General features: G+C 34.4%; 1 protein-coding gene across 1 annotated transcript; it reads right to left on the reverse strand.

Moving 5' to 3' along the window:
* Positions 1-3,465: 3,465 nt before the first annotated feature.
* LOC110823483 (Calcium-dependent protein kinase (CDPK) family protein) lies at positions 3,466-10,423 on the reverse strand. Its single transcript, XM_088211052.1, has 11 exons — positions 9,706-10,423; positions 7,745-7,875; positions 7,462-7,503; positions 7,236-7,344; positions 7,066-7,144; positions 5,915-6,211; positions 5,235-5,344; positions 4,896-5,000; positions 4,678-4,740; positions 3,982-4,149; positions 3,466-3,903 (listed from the first exon to the last, which is right to left on the reverse strand). The coding sequence occupies exons 1-11, from the start codon at positions 10,210-10,212 to the stop codon at positions 3,769-3,771; spliced, it is 1,746 nt and encodes a 581-aa protein (XP_088067178.1). The 5' UTR covers positions 10,213-10,423; the 3' UTR covers positions 3,466-3,768.
* Between the last annotated feature and the right edge of the window lie 4,098 nt (positions 10,424-14,521).

Raw genomic sequence — 14,521 nt, forward strand, 5'->3', positions numbered from 1 at the left:
AAAAATCACGGAAAAGCGGAGCTTACCGGCGGCGGCGCTCTCGGGTACGGCGGCTCTCCGGCGAGGTTCGTGTTTTGGTGATTCGGCTTCGGTCAACCTGTAGAGAAAAGAATGGTGATCACGGTGATATAAAAATTGCATCGAACGGAGGCCGGGAAGGACCTCGTCGGAGGCAAAAAAACCGAGAGGGGCGCGGCGGCGCCGCTGGGTTTCGGCCGCGTATTCCGGCCGTTTGGCCGAGATTTCGGCCTCAATTTGGCCATAGGAGGAATCAGCGGAGAAAAACGAGTCGGGGGTATGAAATTTACCTCGATCGGCGGTCGGAAATTTCCCCGGTGCGGCGGCGGGTGGCGGCGGTCGGAAATTTCCCCGGTGCGGCGGCGGGTGGCGGCGGTCGGCCTCTGGTTCGTCTTCTCCGGCGAGCGGCGGGCGGCTAGGGTTTGTGGTCTGGTGTGGGGGTTCTATTTATAACCCCTTGCCTTTTGATCACAGCCGTTCATTTCGTTTTAATCTGGGCCGTTCGTTTTTGATTGAATCTGGGCCGTCCGTGCGATTGAATCTGGACCGTCCGATCGCGCGATTGATCTGGGCCGTCGGATCGCACCCACGCGGATCGCCAACGTGGCTCCTTTCGGAGTGACGCGGTCTTGCCACGTGGCAGGCCCCGGTTGGCCGGGACTGCTGACCGGGCCTGCTGACGTGGCTGCTGACGTGGCCCCCCCCTTTTTTTTTTTTTTTTTTTTTCTCCTTTCCGGGTGCTACATATACAATACTCTTTTCTTGAAAAATATTTTCGCATGAAGTGTTTACAAATTCAGTATTGTTGTCTGTTCTAATAACCTTAATTGTTTTTTAAAATTAATTTTGTATCAGATTACAAAAATATTTTAAAATGCTTGGTACACTTGTTTTCTCTTTTAATAAGTAAATCCATGTAGTTCGCGAAAAATTATCCACTATAGTTAAAAAATATAATGCATTGGAGATAAAATTAACAGGATAAGGACCTCAAAGATCAAAATATATCAAATTAAAAATATCATAAATAATAATAGAACTTTTGGAAAAAGACAGACGTTGTTGTTTTGCCAATGGACATATTTCACAAACATGTGAATCTACACTATTTAATAACTTTATGCTAGGAATGTGAGTCATTTTTTTTGTGGACGTGTGATCTAGTCTTTTGTGCCATAGTTGTAGGTTATTTTCTTAGGTGTGGCTGGTGCATACTTTGTCGGAATCTGTGTCTTTACTCAAGGTGTACAAGCCCTCCATTATTGTTCTCTTCCTTAATTTTTTGTTAGTCGTCAAATTCTGCACAAAATAATAGTTGGGATAAAAGGATATGTAGATATTTGATGCTTGGGTTAATTTTCTAACAAAAATCAAGTTACAAGCAAACTTTGGTATGTAAAGGACATCATATAATATTAGATTATAACACAATCTTACGGTTCCTTTGTGGGTCGAGTATCTCAAAGCTCCTTTTGGTAGTGAAACAGGTATTATGGGTTCCAGCTTTATGGGTTTGGAAAGTAAACTAAAATCATGACATATAAATGACATAACACCTGTGTCTATCACCCAGGTACCCATATCATTTGAGGTATGTAAAAAGTAGCAGTTAAGTTGCTTACCAGTACGGCCAGAATAGCCCACGCACCCTGCAGATTTTGCTGTGTTTGTTCCTTAATTCTTCATGTACTTGCTGATGTCTTGCTGTATGAATGTGATTATTTCTGTGTTCCAGTTTATTTTGGATGCTTCGGTTTTGATACCATCAGAGATATTATTTGCCACTGCATTTGCTTTCTCTTTGTTCTTTTCCCTTTGAGTTCTGCAAACCATTCTGGGTAACTGTGGAGTTTGAAACATGTGTCCCTTGTGTGCCTTGTATTTTTACAATAAGTACATATTCTGCTATCCTTTTCTTTCTTTCGGTTTGGAAGCTTTGGATTATCTTTTATATTGGCATAAAATGCAGCAGGCATCCCTTCAGGTAAGTTGATATTTGTACTTCTCTTTGTTTCTCAACACTAATCACTATAAAATAAGCTTTGTTGACAATGGGGAGGGGTTTCATGATTAATATTTAGTTTCTAACATGGTCATATAAATTATTGAGACCCATTAGGAATTGAATCAGGTTATTAGTGTTATCGATCTCATTGTGTTGTGTTGCAGCATGACAGGTGCATGCAAGTAACGGTTTTAGGTAAGTCAATTCATCCTATAACGGTTTTAGTTTTATATAATAGGTTGTGATAGAAAGATTTGACCGTGTAATGGAACTTATGTCACGTTTTAATTGATACAATAGAGGTCTGTTACTTTTTCCATACATTTCTTTTATTTCATCCCACATATTTTTTACAAATGTGGTGTATAGGAAGGCACTGGCTAACTCCTTGTTCATCGAGCTGAGAGTCCAGGATACTACCATATTGTTTGCTTTGTGCCATTGTTAGTACTCCACTGCATCAGGTTTGGGCTTCTTGCATCTGCCATCAACAAGAGCAAGTTTGTCCTTGGCTCTTTAATGCAATCACCATAGCTCGACTCCAAGACAGATAGTTGGAGCCATCAAGACTAGATATAACAAGCTGCATTCTGGGTTGATCCGAGTTCAGGAGGGTTAGCACGACGGTATTAGGGTTTGCTATTGAGGGGTATGTTAATAATGTATAGTATTATAATTTAAAAAAAAAAGTGTTTAACACAAGCACTACTCTGGTACAATGTAAAGAAACCCAACGGGTAACAAGGAAGATCAAATAAAATAGTATTTAATTTTCTTGCGAATTGTGTAATTAGGCATGGGTACATTTTTACTTGCAAGAGAAAGAAGAACATAAAAAAAAAAATGGTTTCTAAAATCTACCAAAACCTACAACTGCACATCACAACAAACCACTTAAAAATGAGAAAAAAATCATAACCCTTCATTTTATGTTATTGATCTGAATGGTCCACCGATTCACTAATTAAAAATAAAGATTCTTTCATTTTTTAATAAAAAATTGATAATAAGAAAAAAGTAAACTTAATATCTCAAGGAAGAAAAAGAAAACTGTTTTTTGGGTAAAGTAGAAGTTTGTATTAACATATTAAGTTCTTTTTAATTATTTTATTTTTATTTTTACTCAATTTTTAACTTCTATATCTTCGTATTTAAAAAGAAAATATAATTCCATATAATTGTCACTATTATCTTTTTATTATTAAATAAATTATTTTTCTGATAAAATAGAAAATATCTTTATGTAACAAATAAAACTTTAATATTTCTAATAATTTTTTCTATTTAAAACAATGAGAAAACAAATTCACATGGTACCTTCTTTACTGAGCTTTATTTTGAGCCTCTTTGTTTCTAATACGAATCAGTTGCTTTCAATGTTATACATGTAGTCTTTCCTTCAAAAGTCAATGCATATCTCATCAATATAACATCCCAAAGTCTATTCTAATGCAAACACTATAAACATATATTTCCCTCACATGGATCCAAAGGTGGAAAACTGTATGTACAGAGTAACAAACATTGAGAATTAAGGAAACCTATACTTTTTTCTCGGCAAACTGTGTTCGAATTCAACATACAAATGGAATGGAACTGTTCTAGTTCAACCTCTACCTTTGTTCTCTGTTGGGCTATTTATAGTTTTCTATATACCTTTTCCCTTAACAAAGGAAAGAAAGAATTTATAACACAAAATTTAAATAATCAGTTCTACCTCTGTTGGACTATTTATATATATGTTCTCAGCGTCTTACAATGGGGGTGCGTATCCTCACACCGTGTAGAAACTTGGTATATCCAAGGAAGCTTAGCTTCCCATCAGAACTCCGAATCCAGTCTCTGAGGAAAGAATGAGTTGTAGGGCCTAGATTCATTTCCTGCAGCAGAAATTATTTAGAGTTTGGTAGATTGAAAATGCTCTTGAAAGTAATACTTTCTAGAAGAAATGAGCATACCTGTGACAGTTCTGAAACAGAAATAACTCTATTTCCTTCATGTTCAAAATACTCGAAAGCCATGCTTGCAATCTTCTCCCATCCTTCCAGAGCCTCCAGCTGATATGAGTTGATTGCGGCAGTGCAGAACTCTTCGAAGTCCATTTTCTTATAGGTGAGAGGTTCCATCTTAAATAAGGATAAAAAATATATTATTACTAACTATTTGAGGATGAATAAAATAAAATAATTCTCATCCAGATTACATAGTTCAAACTGAAATCGAAATTGATATAAAACAATTCTTTTGGGAACAATATTTAAAGCAAATTTGACCATAAATATCAATCATTTCAATACACAGAGCAGTATGTCAGGAAAATCATAAGAAGAATTGCGACATATCAAAATAAGTCATTTACTAACAAAATGAAGTATGCAGGAGTCCCTTCATGTTTCATTCTATGCCTTTCTTTTGGAATTAAATAGGCAGACCATGCATGTCTAACTCATCCTAAATTTTGAAATGATCTACATGATATATGTAAGAACCTTGTAAGCTTGATGACAACCAAAGATGACAGAAAATATAGGAATCTGGACAAGAAAACATCATATGTTCATGACTGCATCAAAACATAGAGCACCAACTGTCTTTGCTTATATAATATGAGTTGTGCATGTGAAATCTCAACCAACTCAAAGAAGATTTCTTACCACATTTAAAATATCGAGAACTCTCGATTCCCTCATGGCATCAGTCACGTGTCTCATTAAAGCCTGCACTAGAAATGAAAGGTCACAAGAGGAAATCACTATATAAACTAAGCACGTTACACGATTACCACAATTTAACACAAAACTAAAGTTGCAAGATTATATAAATATTGAAATGTAAAGGTCAATAATAAGAAAAGATTGAACCGCCCACTAACCGCTTTAAAATTATTTAATGAGACATATCCATGCTTTGGTTCCAAAAGCCCAAACTGCGCCCTAAGATACACAAGCTCATCTTCAGGGATAGCTTTTGAAAGAGCCTGCAGATATGTCCAGAAACATGAAAAACTAATAAGATTTACGAGGAAATGATGCTTGATGCCCTTGTGCTATATGTTACTCAGCAATGCATTCACAAAGGCAAGCTGCCTATATGTCAATGTAAGCCCTTTACACTAACTATTCTTATTTGTTTGTTTGTTTGATATGAAGACATTTAGGATGAGAAGAAATGCAGTATGTCCTTTGCTATTCAGTACATATCATCCAACTACCTTTAGTGCTGCCCGTTTGAAAGGTGTGGCACAAACATATGACTTGACTGATTTGTAGATACAAATATCCAAAGGCACAGCACGACTTTCATCTAGTAACCATGGGTGAGCTGCAAATGCGAAGCACTGATTACTTTCCATGAAGAAGAAATATAATATGCTAGCATCAGCTTCTTCAAGCAAAATCCTTATTATCTAGAACTTACCATAGGGGAAGGGCGGGATCTAAATATTAAAGCTACAGTTTGGAACAACTCCAAGATTTTGAAGTTTACTTAGTTTAACTTGAAGATAGTAAAAATACTCTCAAAAAAGTATAAAAATTGATCTCATATATAATTCCGTGTGGCTTTGGAACAATAGATTCCAAATTCTTTCAAACTAATAGACTTTGGAACACATTGTTATAATTCCATATGAAGTTCCATAACAAAATCAATATTTTTTTTTTCGTCATTCTAATACAATTTTTATTATCTCCTAATTGAAAAAAGTGTAAATTGCAAATGAATTCTACAATATTTCCAAAGTTGCTCCAAACATAGCCTAAGAGTTGCTATTTGACAGGATATAAAGCTATGATTTATATTGGCACTTGTTTCTTTTCCTTCACACTTGAAATGGATCAGACATTCTTTAATCTTGTTCTGTTAGAGAATGCATGCATTGGGACAACTTACTTAGAGCTTGGGCAGCAGTCATTCTTTTCCTGTGGTCCTTGTTCAGAAGTCTTTTTATGAAATCTTTGGCTTCTGATGATACAGCCGGCCAAGGTGAATCATCAAGGTTAGGTTCAGATCTTAGAACAGAACGAAAAATTCCTGATTCAGTTCTGGCCCAGAAAGGTCTGCTTCCACATAATAAAATGTATGCTATGACACCAATGCTCCATATATCTGCTTCTAAACTGTAAGATCTGTGGAGAACTTCAGGTGCAACATAGTATGCACTACCAACGACATCATTGAGACGTTGATCTGCACATGTGCAGGAATTTAATATTCTCTTTCAAATTTATGGCAGATGAATAATGATTTCGTTAGTTCAGGGACAAAATAACAACTTATCTGGAATCTCAAACACTCCTAAAAGCCTATCTTGTCCTTTCTGTTTTTTTTACCAATATATGCCTACTAAAAATCATAAAATTCTTGCTCATATATTCTCGTTAGTCATTCTATAAAATTTCAACTTATAAGCATTATTTTACTTAATACTCATTATTTAAAAATAACTTACAAGTTGAATAAAAATTTCACTAACCAAACACATATTTTGCTTCTTTTTCAAAAGCCTATAAATTCATAGTCTCACCTACTCATAAACTAAAAAGAAAAAAACCAAACCATAGGACTCTTAAGTCCTTATTACAAGCATGATTGATATCCCATCAAAACTTAATTTATCAATTACAGTTTTAACTTTTCTCAAATGGTCCAATCAACACTTTCAAAAACATGGCTATTTTAGATAAAAGCTTCAAAAGCATGGCTACAACCCCAAACTGACAAAACATAGGAATCCCAGAGACAAGCTTTTCTGACTATTATGTTGTAAAGAAGGTAGAGTTTAGTGAAACACCAAAACTAGATTTGGTTGAATAATAACATACATTCACATTTTCCTGGAATTAAAGAAATTTAACTTAGAAATCTCTGTCAGGAAATTTTTTCATATTATTCATCAAATCCAGAGAGATCAAGATGAAAAAAAAAAAATCTCACATAGGTAGGAAACTAGCTGGGCCAATTCATTTTCTTGCAATATTTAGGCAGTTATTATAAAATAACTAATGTAGCTAAAAAAGAAGTCATTGGAGAGGGGCCATTACCTGTCCTAATGAAATCAGACAAACCAAAATCAATGATCTTCAATGGTGCATCCTCATCTCTAGTAGTAAAGAGAAAATTCTGCACATTAAAATGATGGTAAATGCAGGAAATAAGTGAATCTGGAATCATTGAAACAGGATTAGAAATACCAAATACTACTATGCTTTACCTCCGGCTTTAGATCACGATGGACAACACCTTGTAAATGACAAAAAGCAACTACAGATAAAATTTGCACAAGAATACTCTTAGCATCCTCCTCTGTGTATCTACCACCTCTGCAACAATGAAATAAGAAGGATTACAATCAATCAAACTATGAGACTAGTGGTAAAGTAAAAAAGTAAAGTAATCACAGATAATACAAATGTCTGAGGTGAGAATTCCTTCTCTACCTTGATAAAATCCTATCCAGTAGCTCCCCACCTTCACAGAGCCTGACAAGAAAAAGAAGATTTTGCTTGTTTTAAAATATATTTCTCTGGTCTGTGATGATGCAAAAAAAGTAAGCTTCCATTTCTATTAAGAAAAATCTTATTTACGTTGGCTTTAAACTGTGGGAAATTTCCAACTATACAAGAATCCAGAAGACAACTACCAATTCAAGTTTGAACTCAACTAAAACCTATAGCAAATAAGTCACATGAAAATAAAATTACAAAACAGGGACATACGTACTCCATGACAATGTAAATGTTATTTGCATCCTCAAATGCATCATGGAATTTGATTGTATGCTTGTGGCCAGATAAGGCTTTCAATATTTTCACTTCCCGACGAACATCTTCAATGGCAATCGGTGATGTCATCTGCCGAATTAAGTTCAGTTAGTTATCCTGCTCCTCAAGTTGAAACCTTTTAGTGGTTAACATCCTAAAACAAATAATTTTATATACCAAAGGAAAATTTTAAAAACCTGTACAAATAGTTTGAACCTTGAAAGAAAATGTTGTAATTTTCTTATTCGGTTAAAGTTTTTCAGGATACACCCACGATTTCCCCAGGAATTAAATCCTATTATACAATGGTCTGGTTGATGCTATCACTTTCTCCTATTAAAAACAAAAAGTTGGTTAAAATGGCCACTTCTTAACTGTATCTAGCCATGACCAGATTAATTCCTTAAAAGTTCATAAACCTCTGTGAACAAATGTATTGTTATATTCCTGGTGCCAGAACATTAAGACACTAGCAATCTAGCAATGCATCAATTTTAGATGGTCTCGCGCCTCAAAATATCTTCATACTATATTTATAAGAACATCCTCCTCCTTTCTACACCAATCACCTCAAATAAGATGGTATGCAATAAGAACGTGACATCCTTACCCAGTCACTCTTTTTTTTGTCCCCGATAGCTAGTTCTAATGACCCAGGCACTGGGCAGAGTTCTCATATTTTAAGTACTTTGTATCTGTGTGAGAGGTTAAGGAATTTAGTCAAACACATAGAGCTCAAACGAGTAGATTACAGAGATAACAGATCAGCTGAGAGTTGGGTTAGTTAGAGCGATAGTTATAATGGCATGGCATCTGATGTCAATATTCTAAATAATAAAATGACCTAAATATTTAAAAAAATTAATAATCAGTTTAATTTATTATTTAAAATGACATCAAAGACAAAGTTCGTATTAGTGCATAAATAATTAATTGTATCATCTCCAATGAATTTAAACTTTTGGGAATATCGTACTAAATAATATATTGAACCGATTACTCGAAAAACTTACGGTGATAAAATTGAACACAATTTATTATTTTAAATCTTAACATAGGCCGTATGCAAGCAGGATCTTTAACATTAGTATTGGGGAGTCAGACTTAAAGAAGGCAGAAGATGGCCGAGAGAGAATGGGTTACCAGAAACTCGAAACCTAATTGCGTACAAAAGATTTAATGAACAAATAATAAGAGAGAAGACGAGATTTCAAAATTTGAACACAACAATTATGGCTCTGACACCATATTAAATAATAGATTAAACAGATTATATTAAAATTTGATCACAAGTGACACAGTCTATTATTTACATGCTAACACAGCCTCTTGTCTGCAAATGAGATTTTTAAGCTTAGCACATGAATCAAACCTGAAAAAGTCAGAAAGTACAAGGGCTCGGAAGCAAGGAGTGCAAGCCAAATGGTATTGCCAGGCTTTGGACGGCTCAAAATCCAATAGTGAGTGAAATAATGGATAGCACCAATATTTTTAGGTTTTTGGATAATCGTTTCAATCAATTGTTTAAGAAGTGCAAAAGGGAAGTACATATCCTGATTCAGTCTCTCTGATCATTGGAAATAAGATTTCTTATCCCTAAGTCTCTCTGTTATAGCTAATCCATCGGTAGCAGAACTCTCTGTGCTATTATAACCCTACATTCTACCAGATGCAGACAAATTTGCATTCTACATGGACGTTTACGCTCTCCCAGAGATGTGTGATCCCCTTCTAATCCTAATGATCCCATTCACTGCCAACTGTTGTAGTATTTGTTGTTTCGTGTTCTTCTTTTTTACATCCATTTTCTCAAGTTAACAAAACCAAAAGAAATAGTTAAACTACCTCTAGTTTTAACTTTATTCTAATTGTCCTTGCATCAACAATGAAAAGACAATATATGGCAAAAGAGAAACAAACCTTGGCTTTCGAGATTATCTTAACAGCAACAGACTGTCCCTTGAGCTCTCCCTTCTTGCCCTTGGCCCAACAAGTATGTCCGAAATGCCCACGCCCGACCTCCTTACCCAGCTCAAACTTAGCGCCGATGTTCTTGGTGTAGCCGAAATTCTTATCCAGCGCCCTTTCTCCTCCTCCTCCTGCTTCATTCTCGGGAATCGAGTCTGCCTTCGGCGCTTTAGCCGCGCCGCGCCGTCGCATGATCGCCGACATGATCGGCTTAGCAGGAGACGGAGGCGGCAACGGCCATCTGAACTTTCTTCCCGGCGTCCTCGCCGGCGAAGGCGACGGTGGAACCCCCGCCGGCAGAGGGCTCGGAAACGGGCTTCCAGTGAATGAATTGGCTTCAGCGGCTTCAGGGGACGGCGAAGGCGGAGGACGCCGCCTCTGCGGTGTCTTCCGTTGATTGCCGGCAAGGACTGAATCATTGTTGTCTGCGTAGATGTTTTTGCTGCAGTAATGTCCCATCGATTGTAGGTGGACTTCTCTGCACTGATCGGTCAAACTCGAACTCGAACTCTCTAAAAATCTGATGATGAAGAGCCTGCCTTTCTAAGAACTCAGATTGATCAGCAACAGAAAATGTAAATTGAGATTACACTTAAAACAACAGCAGAAAACTGAATGAGAAAAACGAAGAAGAGTCACAAAGACGGTGTTGGAGAAAAAAATGTTGGTGGCTTGCTATTAATTTGAAAGTTAGGAGAACGAAGCTAACTTGACAGGTCGCTGTTCCATATCCATAGTGACAGTCATATATTTCTCGCTGTTTGGATAATTATAATCAAACATCTGCTGCCTAATTATTTGAAGATTATAAAAAAAAAAGAAAAAAAAAAAAAAAAATTATTGTGTTTTATTTTTATCAAGTAAAAAAAAATTTAATTCAAGTGCGTGTAAATTATAAAATAATTTTATTACTATAAAGGATGAAATGGCGGAGTATTGCGATGTCGTTACGTGACAGCCCGTCACGTTAGCGCGGAACAGTAATGAAGCAAAAGGAAAACAAGATACTGTGATTGGTTCGCGAGAGAAAACGCGTTAACGTTGAAATTTATATCGTGTATAACGAGTGTACCAAAAATTCGTATATATGGATTTTAATGTCAAGAAGGCAGTTAAAAAAAAAAACCAAGGCATTGTCAAAACGCTAATGACGTGTGATTTGTCGTTAAACCACAAGGCATGGCAAGTCACCTATAAGAGGTCTCTTTGTTTACGCCGTCTAAATTTTCTTGTAAACTGTCTTATTAAAAATAATAACTAAATTATTACTGTTATTTTAAAAATAAAATAATTAAATTATTAATTAAATAAAAATAATTAATATATTATATATGAGTTTGGAAAAAAAAATGTGGTTACTTATGTAATTCAAAGTATGGAACATAAAAAATATATAATATATGTTTTAGTACAATATTATGATTAAAAAAATATATATAATTTATATGCCTTAAACAGTCTAATTCGCTGACTTTAATATGTATGACATTATTTAAAAAAATAAATTAATCAAAGCATGCATAAACTATGCCATGTGAATATTTGAAAAAAAAAAAAAGAAATTGGGTGATTATTGTTTGACATTTTTATTTTATAGTGTTTGAAAATGGAAATGATAAATACTTAGGGATGATATTAGTTTGACTTTTTATAAATTGAAGTGGTCAACTTCGGACCAGCAACGTTTGTATAATATATATATATATATACATATGCATATGCATGTGTGTGTGTGTGTGTGTGTATAGATTGGACAAGAGAAATGTCATCTTCAATACGAATTCCGACGACCAATTAAACAGTTTGACGAAAATTGAAAATCAAAGCTCTAAATAATATGTTAAAAAAATATATTTTTTATTTTTATTTATAAATCAGTATGTGTATATATATATTTATATTTTTATAAATTATTCATTGCTAATTATGATTAATTTATATGTATATAGTATAACTATATATTCATTTACTAATATATATATATATATGTATCATTTGTATTTATAAATTAAGAAGTATGAATAAGGTAATTTTCATTAAAAATTAAATTAGATACTATATGTTTGATTACGTATATCAGTTATTAAATAAACCACTGTTGAATATACCAGTAAACTTTAATCCAATGGTATTTCTATTTTAATTCATATGGAATAGTCGATTTCTAAGGATTATGATATATGGATTTATTATATATTATATTTTACTAAAAATATAATACTATTAAATGAGAATCATTATATATTAGTAAATATAGCTTATACCTCAATTGAAAATATGAAAATGTACAATTAATGTTGTAACGTATTGTATAAATAATTATTATATATGTTGGTTTTCTCCATGCGATTAGCTCTATTGAATTTATTAGTTATTGACTTAAAATTTCTTCAATACAATTAGAAAAATGTAACCAAAAAAATGAACATTTGCAATAGTCGTCTCACTAGCCTAACTTATAATTTCCCAATAGCAACATAATGCTTATTTTATTCGTCAAATATTTCTGACATCGATATGTATGATTCTTCAGAGTTTTGCATAAATTATATTAATATCATTTTTTGTTTTAAAAAACTTTTTAGTATTTAAATTTTATAAAACTTGTAAATTTATTACATGTATGCATAGTTGCTAGTTGTTATAATATTGTTTTTTTTTTGAAATAATTCTTTAAAGGTTATAAATTATTTGGTGAAACCTCATATCAACTTTGAATAATATACTGCGTACTTGAAAGGAGATTGATCACGACATATATCTGAGACCACCGTATATGATAGAGAGAAGTAAATGAGCCATTTTTGCATTCTTGAAGGATATGTTGCATAAAAGGCTCGTGAATTGGAAAATAAAATTTTCGTCCAAACCCGTCAAAGAAATTATGCTCAAATTCGTAGCCCAAGCCCTCCCAACTTTTTGTATGGGAGTTTTCTTACTTCCCAAGACACTATGTGAGGAGCTATATAGGATGATGAGTTCCTTCTGGTGAGGGGGAATAATGATGGGAGGAGGAACTTACATTGGAAGTCTTGGGAAGTAATGTGTGACACGAAGGAAATTAGGGGACTTGATTTATGTCACTTATCTAAGTTTAACACCGCAATGCTCAGCAAACAATTATAGCATCTCCACAGTAACCCAAAATCATTACTTGCATGCATCCTCAAAGCTAAATATTTTCTTGAAGGGGACATCTTATTTCAGGGTTGGGCTCCAAACCTAGCTTTACACGGCATAGTTTGGTTGCAGCTCAAATTTTGATGTTGAAAAGCATAAGGTGGGTAGTTGGCTCTGGTCAACAAATCTAAGTTTTGAAGGACCCATGGTTGCCTTGTTCAGGTGACTGTTTTCTTAACAGCCCAAGCTTTAAGAGCATGGATGATCTAAGAGCATGTGACCTTCTGCCCCAAGATGGCTTGTGTTTGAACTCGGACATGGTCAGGGGTGTGTTTACTTAATAATAAGCCGAGATCATCTTATCCATACTGATTAGTTTCCGGAGATTGTGAGATATATGTATTTGGTGGCCCTCGGTACGCAATGAAGTATGCTTATCATCTCTTGCAAGACAATGTCACCACATACATGCAAATTAGAGGGGATGTATGGTCATTTGTGTGGAAGTTAGAAGTCCCACCCAAAGTTAAACAGTTTGTGTGGTGCATACTACATCAGATATTACCCATGAAATCGACAACGATTATGTAAAAGTTCGGAACTTAAATGGAAATAAATTCATAAATTAAATGCGGAAGAGATTAATAAAGTTAGGGTTTACATTTTTTACACAATAATTTTGAATACCCAATAGAACTACGGGAATGTCACTTCTAAAAGATAAACGGTAATTAAAAAAATAAAATGAAGAGCAAATAATTAAGCATCCTATGATAACATTCACTAGCACTTGAAATGAGTTTGGATAGTGAATTACTCACAGCCCTCTTATTTATCGGGATCTGAATATTGGTCATTTTGATCTGAATAAGTTAATGAAATGATAAACTACACTAACCCAGTAAGAATATCACACTAATCACATATATGAAAAACTGAAGATTGATAAAAATCAGAAAAATAACTAATGAAGCCATTACTTTATTTAAATACATTTAAACTTGAAGATATTTATTTAATACTTACCATAGCGAGTTTTTCAAATGCAACATATGAAAACTCATATCCGTACCACTTTTTACTTTAACGCATAAGAGAACAAAAAATAATAGCTTTACTTTCTTACCTACTTATTAATACCCCTGAGGGTCCATAGGGATGCCCCTCTTTCCCGTGAACCTGATATATAATTTTTCAATTAACTAGTCGTCTCCATACCCCGTCTGGTAATAGACATCAAACATTTTATCATCTCGATATCCCGTTCGGTATGAGAGTAAACTATATCTCCTAAACCTTTATGGCAAAGGACTTCCCAGCCCCGTCCAACTAAGATAACGTTCACAGTAGGGTTTCCTATGTATCGGACTCGTTTGCCATTTTTTCGAGTACCCAGTAAGTTTTTTCACATACAGATTTTCATCAATAAACAATCAACAAATGTATACAAATATCTCATTGTATATTCACATATCAATCAAATGACATTTAAGCAAACAGTACAATTTCATACCTTAACAACTAAGAAATATAATTGGGGCCTTTATTTCAAATCAATGAATTAGATAAATATTACGATCAGACAATCAATAAATGAAAAAATAATTAAAAGTAATAATTTTAATCATACGGTAGATCAATCAAGCAA

Source organism: Carica papaya, chromosome 9, assembly GCF_054855325.1.
Source record: "Carica papaya isolate Zhongbai chromosome 9, ASM5485532v1, whole genome shotgun sequence".
Taxonomy (NCBI): domain Eukaryota; kingdom Viridiplantae; phylum Streptophyta; class Magnoliopsida; order Brassicales; family Caricaceae; genus Carica; species Carica papaya.

Bases quoted from the DNA above. Each gene is read 5' to 3' on its own strand.
- LOC110823483 (XM_088211052.1), bottom strand. From the start codon at position 10,212: ATGGGACATTACTGCAGCAAAAACATCTACGCAGACAACAATGATTCA. The intron at 7,876-9,705 runs GTTTGTTTCTCT...TTAATTCGGCAG, and splicing joins AGATAATCTCGAAAGCCAAG to ATGACATCACCGATTGCCAT. The intron at 3,904-3,981 runs GTATGCTCATTT...TTTCTGCTGCAG, and splicing joins CTGTTTCAGAACTGTCACAG to GAAATGAATCTAGGCCCTAC.